Below are 13,215 nucleotides of genomic sequence, written 5' to 3' on the forward strand. Positions count from 1 at the left end.
GACTTTTAAAACAAATATGCTCCCACTATTTTCTCGAATCCCTCATACTCCCCTGATGGAGAAACGAAAACCCTACGCGACTAGGATTTCTAGTGGGTACTGCGGTCTCACCGATTTACATGCCGCCTCACCTAACAGTTATTGGTGACATATAAATGGATGAGTGTACAACTCTTGTACAATGCTTCTCAAGCATATTGCAGTGGTACTTGGTCTCTAAGTGATGAAGACCTCACCTAACAGTTATTGGTCCCATTACTTGGTTAAGTCAGACCCACCGTATAACCGCGGAAATAAAGTCGTCATTGGGTCCTCACCTAACAGTTATTGGTGCCCAACCCCACCTTTACCCCACAACATCTCATGTCTAATAGAGAGGTCCAGTCCCCCGATGCAACTTGCCCACTGTGTCCAGCCGAGACAAATCAACGCCGGAAAGACCTTAGCAACTCTACTACGGTGGAAGACCTATGGACTTAATATTGCATAATCAAGTCTTAGTGTTTGCAACTTGAGTTCTTCATAAGAGGTAATCGAACAATTGGCCAGGTAAGCAGGTGGGAGGCTCCCCTTACTCAGAGAGTAAGGTCCTAATTAAGTAACCACCTTATAGGCTTGCCTAGACACCAATTAGATCAATTAATCTAATATGACTAACTCATGTTGGTTCACCCTCGACTGATTAGGGAGGTTTCGATTTAGGTCTCACTCGATCGCGTATTCACATCTCATGCAAATATAAGTCTACCCGCATAGACATAAGCATTAAACATCCAGGCATTTATCAAAAATAAAATTAAATGGTGATGATCATGGATCCAAGATGGGGTCATTTTACAAACACATGCACGTCAATTGGTTTGATCGTCTTCAACTCTTGACTCGATCTTGATCCTCTAGGTCCAATTGTGATCAACTCCTTGATCTATCTTCAATCAACCCTTGATCTTGATCCGCGCATGTTGAGCTTGTTGATGTACATATCGATCAACCATCGACGTGCAACACACATCACAGTTTACATCCCAGATTGCTTTAAAAATTAAATAAAAATAAAAATAAAATTACAACCCTTTTCATTGAGACACGCAGGTCTCTAATACATGAATTTAAGATGCACGCAGGCATCTGAAAATTAAAATTACATGCATCACAGAACATCGCAGAACATCGCAGAACATTTCAGCACATTCAAAGGGTCCATCCATGATCATCACCATACGCATCACATGCATAAAAAAAATTATTTTCAGATCTGTAATTTAACTGATTATATCATCTCATGACTTGCTGATCATGCATGATTTGATTCTAAACATTTGTAATCACATTATTAATGCATTAGAATCATTAATCTAAGCATCCATTAATTAGTATGCAGAAAAAACAGCAAGCTGAAAATTCTGCATACTTAATTTTCAGCAAGCATAATCCCTTAAATTTCAGATCTAAAATGCCTTGAAAAATTTAATTCTAATCTTAATCTATATAACCATGGCTCTGATACCACTGTTAGCATCCCACATATGCCATGAAAATTCGAAATAATTTTCAGATTGCAGCGGAAAAACATATGCGGGATCCGTTCATCGCATGAACGTGTTTTAAAACCTTTCGTTTGTAGATAGATTAGAATTAAATTATTTTAAACCTTTTTAAAATCATTAAGAAGATCAGATCTTCACCTTGTGCGGGTAGATGGTCTCCGCAAATCTGATTTACGTGGTATTTGATCAAGGCTCAGTGGAAGCCGCACACGCGTCCGGCCTCTACAGGTATCCACACGAAGTACTAACTCGATCGAAGCCTTTGGATCTCACCGGGGTGCTAGCTCCCTTGCAGAGATGGCTATGGATGGCTGAAGTCCTCTCCTTTGAATCAACCTTTGATTGGCTTGAGAGGAAGAAGAAGAAGGATGGATTTAGGAAGAAGAAAACAAGACCCGCAGCCTTTCTCTTTTTCTTCCTTTTTGGAACCAAGATGAAGAAGGAAGAGGGCGTCCCAAGCTTTTCTTTTTCTTCTCTTGATTGTGGCTCAAAGGAGGAAGATGGAGGAGGGTGCTTACGGCTGGAATGAGGAGAAAAACATTCTTTTTGGCCGAAATTCCATGCTCCCTTTTAATTAGTTAAGAGATAAGGATGACTTCCTATTTTTTAGGAACTCATCTTTATCTCTTCTTTTGGCTAACAAGGAGGGGCGTGCGCCCATCTCTTTCTCCCACGCACACCCCAAGGGGAGGGGCGTGGGCCCCTCCCTCAAGATTATTTAAATCTGCTATTTAAATAAATTAAAGGGGGTTTTAATTTGGGTCCATTGTTTGAGTCCAATCCTAGTCAAAATAGGATTTTTGTGAACCCATTTCAATTTCCTCCAATTCCTAATCCAATTAGAATTTAATTGAGCCATGACTCTATTGAACTCTTCAATCCTAATCCAATTAGGAGTCATGAAATTAATTAGATTAAAATTAAAATTAATTAGGACTTAAGAAAATCCTAATCTAATCAGGACTTGTTCAATTTTCAGCCCTAAGACAATTTGGACTTTAGAAATCCTATTCCAAATAGGATTCTAATTTAATTTGAAATCCTAATCCAATTAGGACTCCATGATTCCCACTCCAAGTAGGACTCATGATCAAGTCCAATTAATTAAATCCAATTAATTAAATTAAATTGCAATTCGATTGCAATTGTTCCTTCTTCTAGCCACTAACTCTTAGCGGGTTTTCATTTATCAATCTAATTGATTATTTGTGATTCCTAATTACATTCAACCATTGGATCGGTCAATACCTCTAATGTGTGTGACCCCATAGGTTCCATTCTGACTGGTAGTGAGATATATTATGATCTCTATCACAATATCATTGAAAACTCCTTTCAATGGGTTGAAACAATTCCAACTCAACTCACCAGGGATTATCGACCATCGAGATGATCCCTGTGAGTCTCACCATCCACCAGTGACACCTAGCAGTATGTAGTGGCCACCCAGCAGAATAGAATGATGAACCTCTAGGTGCAGCAATCGTATGATACAGTCCTTCTATCGTGGATCCCTACAGACCGGAGGTCATGGATAACTCGTCAAACCCCGTCGTCTGTCATATGTCTAGATTTATTTGACTTGAGTTCGATAGTGAAAAACTCTTTCTCCACTTTATATTACTGCCCTGGCCAAGGTCTTAGAACTCAGTCTAATAAATTACATAGGATTACTCCTCTTCTATCAAGGTCGATAGATTCCATGTAAGTGCATACCCTACTCCTACAGTGAACTTACTGCAGCCAATCTACACTACAAGGACCCATATGGCTAGAGACCATGTATACGTGTAGTCAAACTACAATAACCTCACTGTGAGTAGCCGAAGCACCGCAGGTCAAAGGACCAGTCATACTACTGCAACATCAAGCAAGTCACTGACGAGTGGATAGACATCCAAGTGACTTCTTATCTTGGTCACGCTCAGTACCCTTGTTCTCTAACAAGCACCTGCACTATCATTTCAGTGTCCCTACACTGTGGACTCGAGTCTCGTCCATCCATAAGGAAAGCGATTTGTGCACTGATCGGATCGATCACCGTCCTCGTGATGATCCATTGATCATGAGCATTTAGAAATTAATCACCAATAATACATGGCTCAAATTCTCAACTCTTGAGAATATGTACCATCATCTTGTTAATTTCTTGGACGATTCATAGACACATAAACAATATGAATGAAAAGATGCCCATTTATTATTCGATAATAATAAAGTCAAGTACAAATTTATGTCCTAGAATTAATAATGTGTCCGCCAGATTGTCTTCTAGGGCATACATCTAACACCCCCTCCCCCTGCAAAGGTGGGAGATCATCTGCCACAATCACCACTGACTCTGCCGCTGCTCCGAAAGCCTAAAGTCATCAGCTGCAGTCTTCCTATTTCAGCGTTCTCGTCGCCACAATCTGGTTCAGCTGCAACGAAGAGCTTCAAGAAATGGAGAATTCCAGCACAAACAGCCCCACCCTGCTTTCCACTCCTTGGCTCGCCAGCGATCCACAAGTCTTGTGGTGAGGGGAGATCTTCTGCGCCATCAGATGAGTTCGACATTCTTAGAAGTCCCGGCATGAAGCTGCCTGAAAATGGAGTTCCTCTGCAAGTGTAAGGACTCTGAAGAGCTTGATCCTCGAGCGGAAGAAAACTTCAAATGCGGGGTATTGTGCTTGTTTTTTTCCGCTTTCTCCAAGAAGAAACAAGTAGAAGCTAGCCGAGATGAGCAAGGAGAGCAGAGAAGCACCGTGTCAATCCCCTCCCCTCTCCCGATCCCTCAAACCCCCTCCCTTACAAATCTCTTTTTATCAATATTGGCTCTTCTATCTTATCTCTCTTCTTGCTTTGCCGGATTCTTATCATGGCGTCCATCGTCGACGATGACTCCACCCTCGACCTGATCCGCGAGCATCTCCTCGGAGACCTACCCCTCTCCCCTCTTCCCCCGCCCTCCGCCCCCCACGGCATCGCCGTCTCCGACTACCTTGACACCACCCAGCCCTTCTCCGGCAGCGGCCGCATCGATCCCTACGGAGTGCTAGAAGCTTACCGCTTCGCCGAGCCGGTCGACCCCATGATCCGGTTCGGCGGCGACTCGCAGCAGGCCTCCGACCTCTGCCTCCCGTCGCTCACCATCTCCCTACCCCCGGTCCGAAAGTTCGAGATCGAGTGGACAGAGGCGGCAGCAGCCGTAGGGCCGGCGGAGCACAACGACGGGCGGCGGTACCGGGGGGTGCGGCAGCGGCCGTGGGGGAAGTTCGCGGCGGAGATCCGGGATCCCAACCGGCGGGGATCCAGGATATGGCTCGGGACTTTCGACACCGCCGTCGAGGCCGCGAAGGCCTACGACCGTGCCGCTTTCCAGATGCGCGGCTGCAAGGCGATCCTCAACTTCCCCAACGAGATCGGCAGCTCCGGCCGCTGCATCCCGCCCCCTCCACCGCCGCTCGCGACGGCGGGGAAGAGGAAGAGGGCGCCGGCCGCTGCGGAGGAGGCGAAGGAAGGTGAGATGAGGCCGATCAAGAAGGAGAGGTCTCCGGAGATGGAGGAGTCGGCGGAGGAGAATATTCCGTCGGTTTGCCCCTTGACGCCGTCGATTTGGAACGGGCGTGCAGCGAGGAGTTCCTCTGCAACGAGGAAACCGTTCTTTTTTCTTTTTTTTTTACAGGGGACAGCAAGGTTTTCTTGGGTATTTTTATATTTTTTTTCCATAAAAATAATTTATGACGATGCTTTAAAGCGTCGCTAATTGAAGCTTTAGCGACGCTTAAAAGCGTCGCTAAAAATAACCTTTAGCGATGCTTTTCAAACGCGTCAGTAATTTTTTTTCCACTCCGACATAGCCGACGCTTTGGTGACGCTTTTAAAAGCATCGGGAAGAAAATTACCGATGCTTATAAGCGTCGGTAAAAGCCTCAAAAAGCGTCGCCAAAGCTCCTTTTTCTTGTAGTGCATGCATGTCAATTAGTTAGATCATCTTCAACTCTTGGTTCGATCTTGAGCACCCTTGATCCAATTGCGATCAACTCCTTGATCCATCTCCAATCAACTCTTGATCTTGATCCACGCAATTCATGCTTGTAGAGGTATGCATCGATCAACCATTGATGTACAAACACATCACATATTACATCCTAGAAAACTATGCTAATTAAAACAATAGTTACATTCCCTTTTTCATGAGACACACAGGTCTTTAATACATCAATATAAGAAGCACACATGCATCTTATTTTCTGAATTACATGTCATCACATAACATCATAGGACATTGCAAAATATTTCAGCACAAAAAGGGTCCATCCATGATCATCACTACATGCATCTTATGCATGAATAAAATTACAGATCTGAATATTTAACTGATTATGTCATCATATGAGTTGCTGATCATGCAAGACATGGTTCTAATTACTTGTAATCTCATTAACATAGCAATAGAATTATTAATCTACATGCAGAAAAATTAGTATGCAGAAAAATTAACAATCTAAAAATTCTGCATACAGAAAAATTCAGCAAGCATAATCTTTAAATTTTTAGATCTAACATGCCTTTAACCATTAATCCTAATCTTAATCTATGTAACCATGGCTCTGATACTACTGTTGGAATACCATGCATGCTGTAGAAAATCAGATCCACAGCGGAAGAAGTATGCACGGATCCATTCATCGCATGAACATATTTTAAAACCATTCGTAAATAGATTAGGATTAATTACATTAGATAAGGGAGATCAGATCTTCACCTTATGCAGGTAGATCTTCACCACAATCTGATGATCGTGGTTATCTTGAAAGGTTTGCTTGAAGCCGCACAAGTGTCCGGCCTCTATGAATATCCATACGAGAAAGAGAACCGATCCAAGCATTTAGATCTCACCGGGGTGCTAACTCTCTTGCAGAGATTGCTTTTGATGGTTGAAATCCTCTTGAACAATCAACTCTTGATTGCTCTCAAGAGGAAGAAGAAGGAGAGAGGGAAGAAGAGGAGGCCACGCCCAAGAGAAGGGAAAGGAGGCCGCACGCACCAAGAGAAGGAAAAAAAGAGTCGTCAGCCCTTTTTATTTTTTTTCTTTCTTTTTCTTGCGGTCCAGATTTGCCCCCAAAGCCCCTAGGGCTTCCTCTCACACACAGCCCCCAAAAAAAAATCTAAAAATAAAAATAAATAATGAGGGGCGCACGCCCCTCCTTTTATTTTGTGGGTGAATCATTTTCTAAAGAGGACTAGGTGGCCCAATCCTACTCCAATTAAGATTTCTTTAAATCATGACTCAATTGGACTCTTAATCCTTATCTAATAAGAAATCATCCTTATCTATTAGATCAAAATTAATTAGGACTCTAGGACTCCTAATCCAATTAGGACTCATATAATTTTAGTCCTAATCCAATTAGGACTTTAGGAATCCTACTCCAAGTAGAACTCTAATAATTTGCAATCCTAATCTAATTAGGACTCTAGAAATCCTACTCCAAGTAGAACTCTGGAACCTTATCTGATAAGGCCAAGCCCAATTAATTAAGTCCAATTGATTCAATCAAATTGCAATCCAATTGCAATTATTCCTTCAACTCACTAACTCTAAATGGGTTAAAACAATTATCAATCAAATTGATAATTATGAGCTATTGTAATTCCAAATTACAATTCAACCATTAGATCGGTCAATACCTCTAATATGTGTGACTCTATAGATTCTATTCTATCTGGTAGTGAGATATATTTGGATCTCTATCACAAAACTCCTTTCAATAGATTGGAACAATTCCAACTCATCTCACCAGGGATCATCAACTATCAAGATAATTCCTGTGAGTCTCACTATCCACTAGTCACCTAGCAGCATGTAGTGGTAGCCTAGCAGAATGGAATAGATGAACCTTTAGATGCAGTTATCGTATGATAGAGTCCTTCTATCATGGATCCCTACAAGACGGAGGTCATGAATAACTCGTCAAACCCCTTTGTCTGTCATATATTAAGATTTATTCGACTTTAGCTCGAGAGTGAAAAACGTTTTTCCCACTTTACATATTGTCGTGGAAAGGTCTTACGAACTCAGTCTTATAAATCATATAGGATCACTTCTTATCTACCAAGATCGATAGATTTTATATAGGTGCACATCCTACTCCTACTGTGAACCTACTGTAGCTAATCTGCACCACAAGTATCCATATGGCTAGAGGTAATGTATATGTGCAGTTAAACTACAACAACCTCACTGTGAATAACCGAAACACTGCAGGTCAAAGGACCAGTCATACTACTGCAACATTAAGTAAGTTACTGACGAGTGGATAGACATCGAAGTAACTTCTTGCTTTGGTCACCCTCAGTACTTTTATTCTCTAACAAGCGCCTGCACTATCACTTCAGTGTCTCTACACTGTGGACTCGAGACTCGTCCATCCAAAAGGATAGTGATTTGTACACTAATCTAATCGGAACAATCACCATCCTCATGATGATCCATCGATCAAGAGCATTTAGAATTAATCACTAGTGACACATGGCTCAAATTCTCAACTCTTGAGAATATGTATCATCATTTTATTAATTTCTTGGACGATTCATAGACACATACATAATATGAATGAAAAGATGCCCATTTATTATTCAATAATAATAAAGTTAAATACAAAACTATACCCAGAATAAATTATGTGTCAGCTAAATTGGCTTGTAGGACATACATCTAACACCCATCGAGGTACTCTATATCGAGGTACCTACACCCATAAGTCAAATACTTTATGTGGAAAGATGCATGGCATTGGCTCCCATATCGAGGTACTCTATATTAGCACGATCTTCACATTCTGGGACAATGTGACTTATGTCCAAATATAGGAATATACACCTCATGTTATTCTACAATGGAGATTGACACATTAGGTATAGAGGCTGGCTCCGCTCCTGGGCTCGTCTACCATCCCTACTCTATCCCTTGATGACTTCCCTCATGCTTTTTAAGAGAGATCTTCTAATTATGATAGAAGAATTAAGGCAATGTTGACGTGTTATGTTACTTATCATATCTGGATAGCTAGGAACAACTGCATCTTTCAAGGCACGAGCCGAAGTGCTAAAGTGATTCTTCTTAGAGCATCCATGCAAGTCTAAGAGTTTATCCAAAAGCTTGCTCCAGAGGCATCTTTGATAGTAAGGGAAACTTGTGGTTCTTACCATGTAGGTTCCGCATTCTCATAGATGATGTATTTCTCTTGAAAACTACTGCTTCTATATTTCCACAGGTCAACTTTGATGATAGTGTTTAGGAGAGAGATGTTTTTGGAAGAGCTGACTTCGTTATTAGGAGTGATATTGGTGTTCTAATGGCCATAGCTGGAGTGAAGATCTTTGATACTACTGTTCCAATAGCAAAACTTTGTGCTGCTTGGAAGGCCTGACTTACTGTTTAGAGATACTGAGGGCTACCCATTTTTATTTAGAGAGAAATTCTTGATAGTTATTAGGTAGCTTTTAGATTCAGTATCTATTGATGCTAGACCTCATCCTCTCGTATAGGACAGCTAATGAATGATAAGTCCTTGCTCTCTTTTGAGGCAACATATATTTACATAGAAGCCAATAGTATAGTTGATTACATGGCAGCCTATGTGGCCAATCATGCTAGGACTACTTTATAATACCGTGAAAATGCTCTTGCTAAATCTTTAAATATTCTATTTTCTGATTCTCATAGTTGTATCTACATATGGCTGGCATAATATATCTGATTTACCAGAAAAAATAACAGTATGCATGTTAGTCATCGAAGGCTTGATGATGCTGAACAAGTGCAGTATTCGAAGAGGGAAGCAACATGATGCTGCAAATAAATGGCTTTTAATCCTCACCGCTGACGTACATTATAAGCTGGAATCCTTCTTCCACGCTAATCTCACCTTCCATATTCCATGGTTTTTGACCCACATTACATTCCATATTTTCTAAACTGATGAATAGCTTCACTTGATCACAAAATGAAAACACCAGCAGCTACGCGACGATTTTTGTGCGATCGGTATGGCGGAATCTAAAAGAATCCAAACACCTATGTGATCAGAGATTGATGTTAAAGAAGTGACCTCCGGTGTTACATGTCCATCTAGAAATAACAACGAAGACATGGTGCAAGTCTCGTAGTTCGTATGTCTGCTATACTCTTTCGAACCTAACCCATTTCAAGCACCACCTTAGCCACTCTCTCATCATCCTTATCCCTTTATTCATTTCATAACGTCCCTTCTTGACAGTGGGCTGGCTACTCGGCTGGTGGGAGGAGTGTGGTCCAGTTACAGGGAGGCGTAAAAATGACTTGCAGGAAAGCGAGCTCACATGCGGTCCACTCACTCGATCGGACCCATGAGCCGCAAGAGTGGGCCGGCTCGTGCAGGCACAGTTTAGCCAGGCCATGCGGTGCTTTTCCCCACATCCCCGAGTGTATCCTCCTTTTTGTCGTAGTTCCATACGGCACCATGTTTTGTAGCACGTAAAGGAAAAAAAGAAAGCGTCTCTAGCGTAGTCCTACTTTTCAGTGACTTTGGCTGGCCTCACCGTCTTTCCTTTCCCTCCCCTCTCTAGGAATTATTGGAGATGCAACAGTACGATGGTTGTCTCACATGGTAGCCAAAGCTGACCTCTTTTCCCCAACCTGGGAAAGAGAAAGAAGGAGGCTGGGGCCAAACCCTACCTTTCGATGCAACGTTTCCAGTCACGACAAGAAAGATAACGATCTCCATCCAACGCAAAAAAAGTTGGGGTTGCTGTAATCGGCCCTTGGAAAAGAAACCACACCACACCACACTAAAAAAAGCTTTCTATTCTCCTAACAACATTGGTGAGGTAGACCGATACAATGGTAAACAAGAGATCATGGTCTTTGACAACGCCATCCCATCTCACATCTCTCCTTTTATTTATGTATATTTTAGGGCGACCACATTCACATCTTCAATACAGTCCTATAAAGCAATACTATTTGACAGCAATGATTTGCCCCAGCTTTCTGTAACCCATTTCTAGAGTCCGGGTTGGTGCGCCGTTCCGTTATAGAGACACGTGGCTGATGTGGTCGGATGACGCCGACCGTGTGAAGCTCCACAGATCCTCGTCGCCGCCGCCGCTGCCGCCGCCGTGGTGGTAATCCTGGGAATTGTTGGGTAGTTTGGCTGCAGAGCAGTAGTTGAAGCCGGGATCGTCGAAGCACGCGAGCTGCTTGGATGCCTCCGATTGGCCGTTCAGGTGTGATGCGACAAGCCGATCCAGAGCAGCCCAATCGTTGATGCCCGTCTCGGCGTGATAGGCCGAATCCATGTTTACCACCGCATGGATGGTCTCCAGCGTGTAGCCCATCTGGTTGCCGCAGGGGTGGTCGGAAGGTGGCGGGTGGTAGTCGTTGGGGAGCGATGGAATGGTTGGGCTTTCAAGGGCTGGAAGCTTCATGAACCTTTCATGGAGGCTGGTGCCTAAGGTGGTCTCGATCGGCCTAAGATATCTTATGCCGAGGCTGTTGGGGTTGCTTGAGATGTTGTGGTTGCTGATGGCCTCGCTTTCTTGCTTGCAAGATCTACCCATGTATTGGAGGATCTGGTCTAGTGCATCATCGCTCCCCGAATGGATCATCTGGGTCTTGGCATCGCTGGTGATGGAAGAACAGTTGTGAGGACTGTCCATGGCCTTGTGGTGGTTCTTCTTCTTGAACACCCGGCAGACCACCCACCCATCCTCTTGATTTGCTGCTTCTCCAATGGAGCCAGAGACCTAGATCAAAGAGAATGGGCGCATAAAACAAAAAAACGGATTAGATATTTGTTTAACGCAAGTTGCAGGTACTAGTGTTATTTTTTTTTTAATGGAGAATAGAATCTATTGTTATTATTAAATAAAAGGTTGGTGCATAGAAAATCGTAATGAAACATAAAAGTAACAAGAAAGGCAACCTACGTGGGACTGGGAGCTGGAGTCTGAGTGATCGTCAAGCCTGTACTCATGCATGATCCAATCCGACTTCTGACCATGGGGGGCGCGGCCTTTGTAGAAAACGAGGGTCTTCCTCATGCCGATCCGTTTGAAGCTAGTGTAGATAACCTTATCACGGCCAGTTGCTTTCCAGAAACCAGCGGCCGTGGCGCGGTTGGTCCGGGTGCCGGTGGGATACTTCTTATCCTTGTGACTAAAGAAATACCAGTCGTTCTGCGGGGTTGAACCTATTCTGCACTTCTCTGAAGACAAGTCTACGGGAGTCAATATGCCTGGAAGGAAATGAATTATTGTATAGAAACATTACTGTGAAGGTTGGTGGTAGCGGCACCTTGAATATCCCACGGCTCAAGCTTGTTCAGATCGACGTCACGGATGACGTCCAAGTCGATCTTCTCGGAAGCAACCTTCTTCCTCAAGTAGTAATTCAAAAGTTCCTCCTCGGTGGGATGGAAGCGGAAGCCTGGAGGCACGCAGGACTGACCATTCACCGAGATGCTCATCTCTACAAGCGAGTGCGAAAGACGGCAAGGGTACTAATGGAGTAGGAGAACCAACAAGAAAAGGAACCCCTTATATATGTGTCCTGGGAAGAACAGGAGGAGGGAGGACAGCTCCCTCGGAGAGAGGAGGACTATGAGATAATGCGGTGGGCGTTGGAGGAAAGAGGTAGGGAGAGAAGGAAATTTATAGTGTTTAAATGAAGGGTGGAAGACAAAGTAAAATGAAAATATTATCATTCCCTGTGCTTGGTGTACTTCTTGTTAGTGGGGTTAGTTTTGCTTGAATAGAGAAGAGCCACCCACCCAGAGAGAGAGAGAGAAAGAAAGAGAGATGGTCCCTACGGGAGAAAAGAGAGAGAGAGAGAGAGCGAAGGGGGGGTGAAGGGATGCGAGGGGAGATGAGGAGAGGTAACATCCAAACTATGACATCCGACCTTAAAAATCTTCAGGAAAAGCACAAGCGAAACAACCGCCATCGCCAGAAAGAATCTCACTTTTAGCCCCATCACTCAGCGCCTCTTGTGTAACCACCGCAACAACAACTACAACTATAATAGCAGGATCAACAACAACAACAACGAGGGGAATTGGCAGAGAGAGAAGGATTCTAGAAAGAAAGGAAAGAAGAGGAGAGAGATGATGGATGGGGTCGGAGGCACCGCGCTTTCATGGCCCCCACCACCCTTTGGAAATCGCACACAAAGATGCTGGTGGGGCACATCACCTTATAACAGACACACCCCCTTTACTATTCTATTTTATTCAAGTCACACATAGTAATTAGTTAAATCTATATCCTCAAAAAAAAAAAAAAAAAGTTAACCTGGGAATATCCTGCAGCACTACTGTCTACTATATCCAGGTTAAAAACTTACGAGCCCAGTCTCCACGTACGCTGTCTGCCCAGAAGTCCGCGTTAGGTGACCCGGCCACCTTAGAGAAACACTACGCATCAAAAAAAAAAATATATCCTTAGAGAAACATTGTGTACTCCTGCTCGCTTCGACGTCCGTGACAACGAATTAATACAACACAACCCATGCTACGTTGCCATGAAAACCTACGTCGTTTTGTATAACTAAACAACTCCTCTCCAACACTTTGATAAACTGGAGACGCCGGCAAGTAGGACCTTCAGGCACTGTTCTACAAAGTGGTGTTAAAAGGAGTAATTA

At 43.2% G+C, this 13,215-nt stretch overlaps 2 protein-coding genes across 2 annotated transcripts; one reads left to right on the top strand and one right to left on the bottom strand.

Annotated features, from left to right (window-relative positions):
- The first annotated feature begins 4,404 nt into the window (after positions 1-4,404).
- Positions 4,405-8,830, top strand: LOC120106762 (ethylene-responsive transcription factor ERF107-like). Its single transcript, XM_088705307.2, has 2 exons — positions 4,405-5,186; positions 8,746-8,830. The coding sequence occupies exons 1-2, from the start codon at positions 4,405-4,407 to the stop codon at positions 8,828-8,830; spliced, it is 867 nt and encodes a 288-aa protein (XP_088561433.2).
- A 1,532-nt stretch (positions 8,831-10,362) lies between these two features.
- NST1 (NAC (No Apical Meristem) domain transcriptional regulator superfamily protein) lies at positions 10,363-12,450 on the bottom strand. Its single transcript, XM_008779631.6, has 3 exons — positions 11,869-12,450; positions 11,502-11,779; positions 10,363-11,318 (listed from the first exon to the last, which is right to left on the bottom strand). Exons 1-3 carry the CDS (start codon positions 12,038-12,040, stop codon positions 10,605-10,607), a joined length of 1,164 nt encoding a protein of 387 aa, XP_008777853.3. The 5' UTR covers positions 12,041-12,450; the 3' UTR covers positions 10,363-10,604.
- Between the last annotated feature and the right edge of the window lie 765 nt (positions 12,451-13,215).

Source organism: Phoenix dactylifera, chromosome 10, assembly GCF_051530095.1.
Source record: "Phoenix dactylifera cultivar Ajwa chromosome 10, Ajwa_hap1_PhDact_Kaust_v1.1, whole genome shotgun sequence".
NCBI lineage: Eukaryota > Viridiplantae > Streptophyta > Magnoliopsida > Arecales > Arecaceae > Phoenix > Phoenix dactylifera.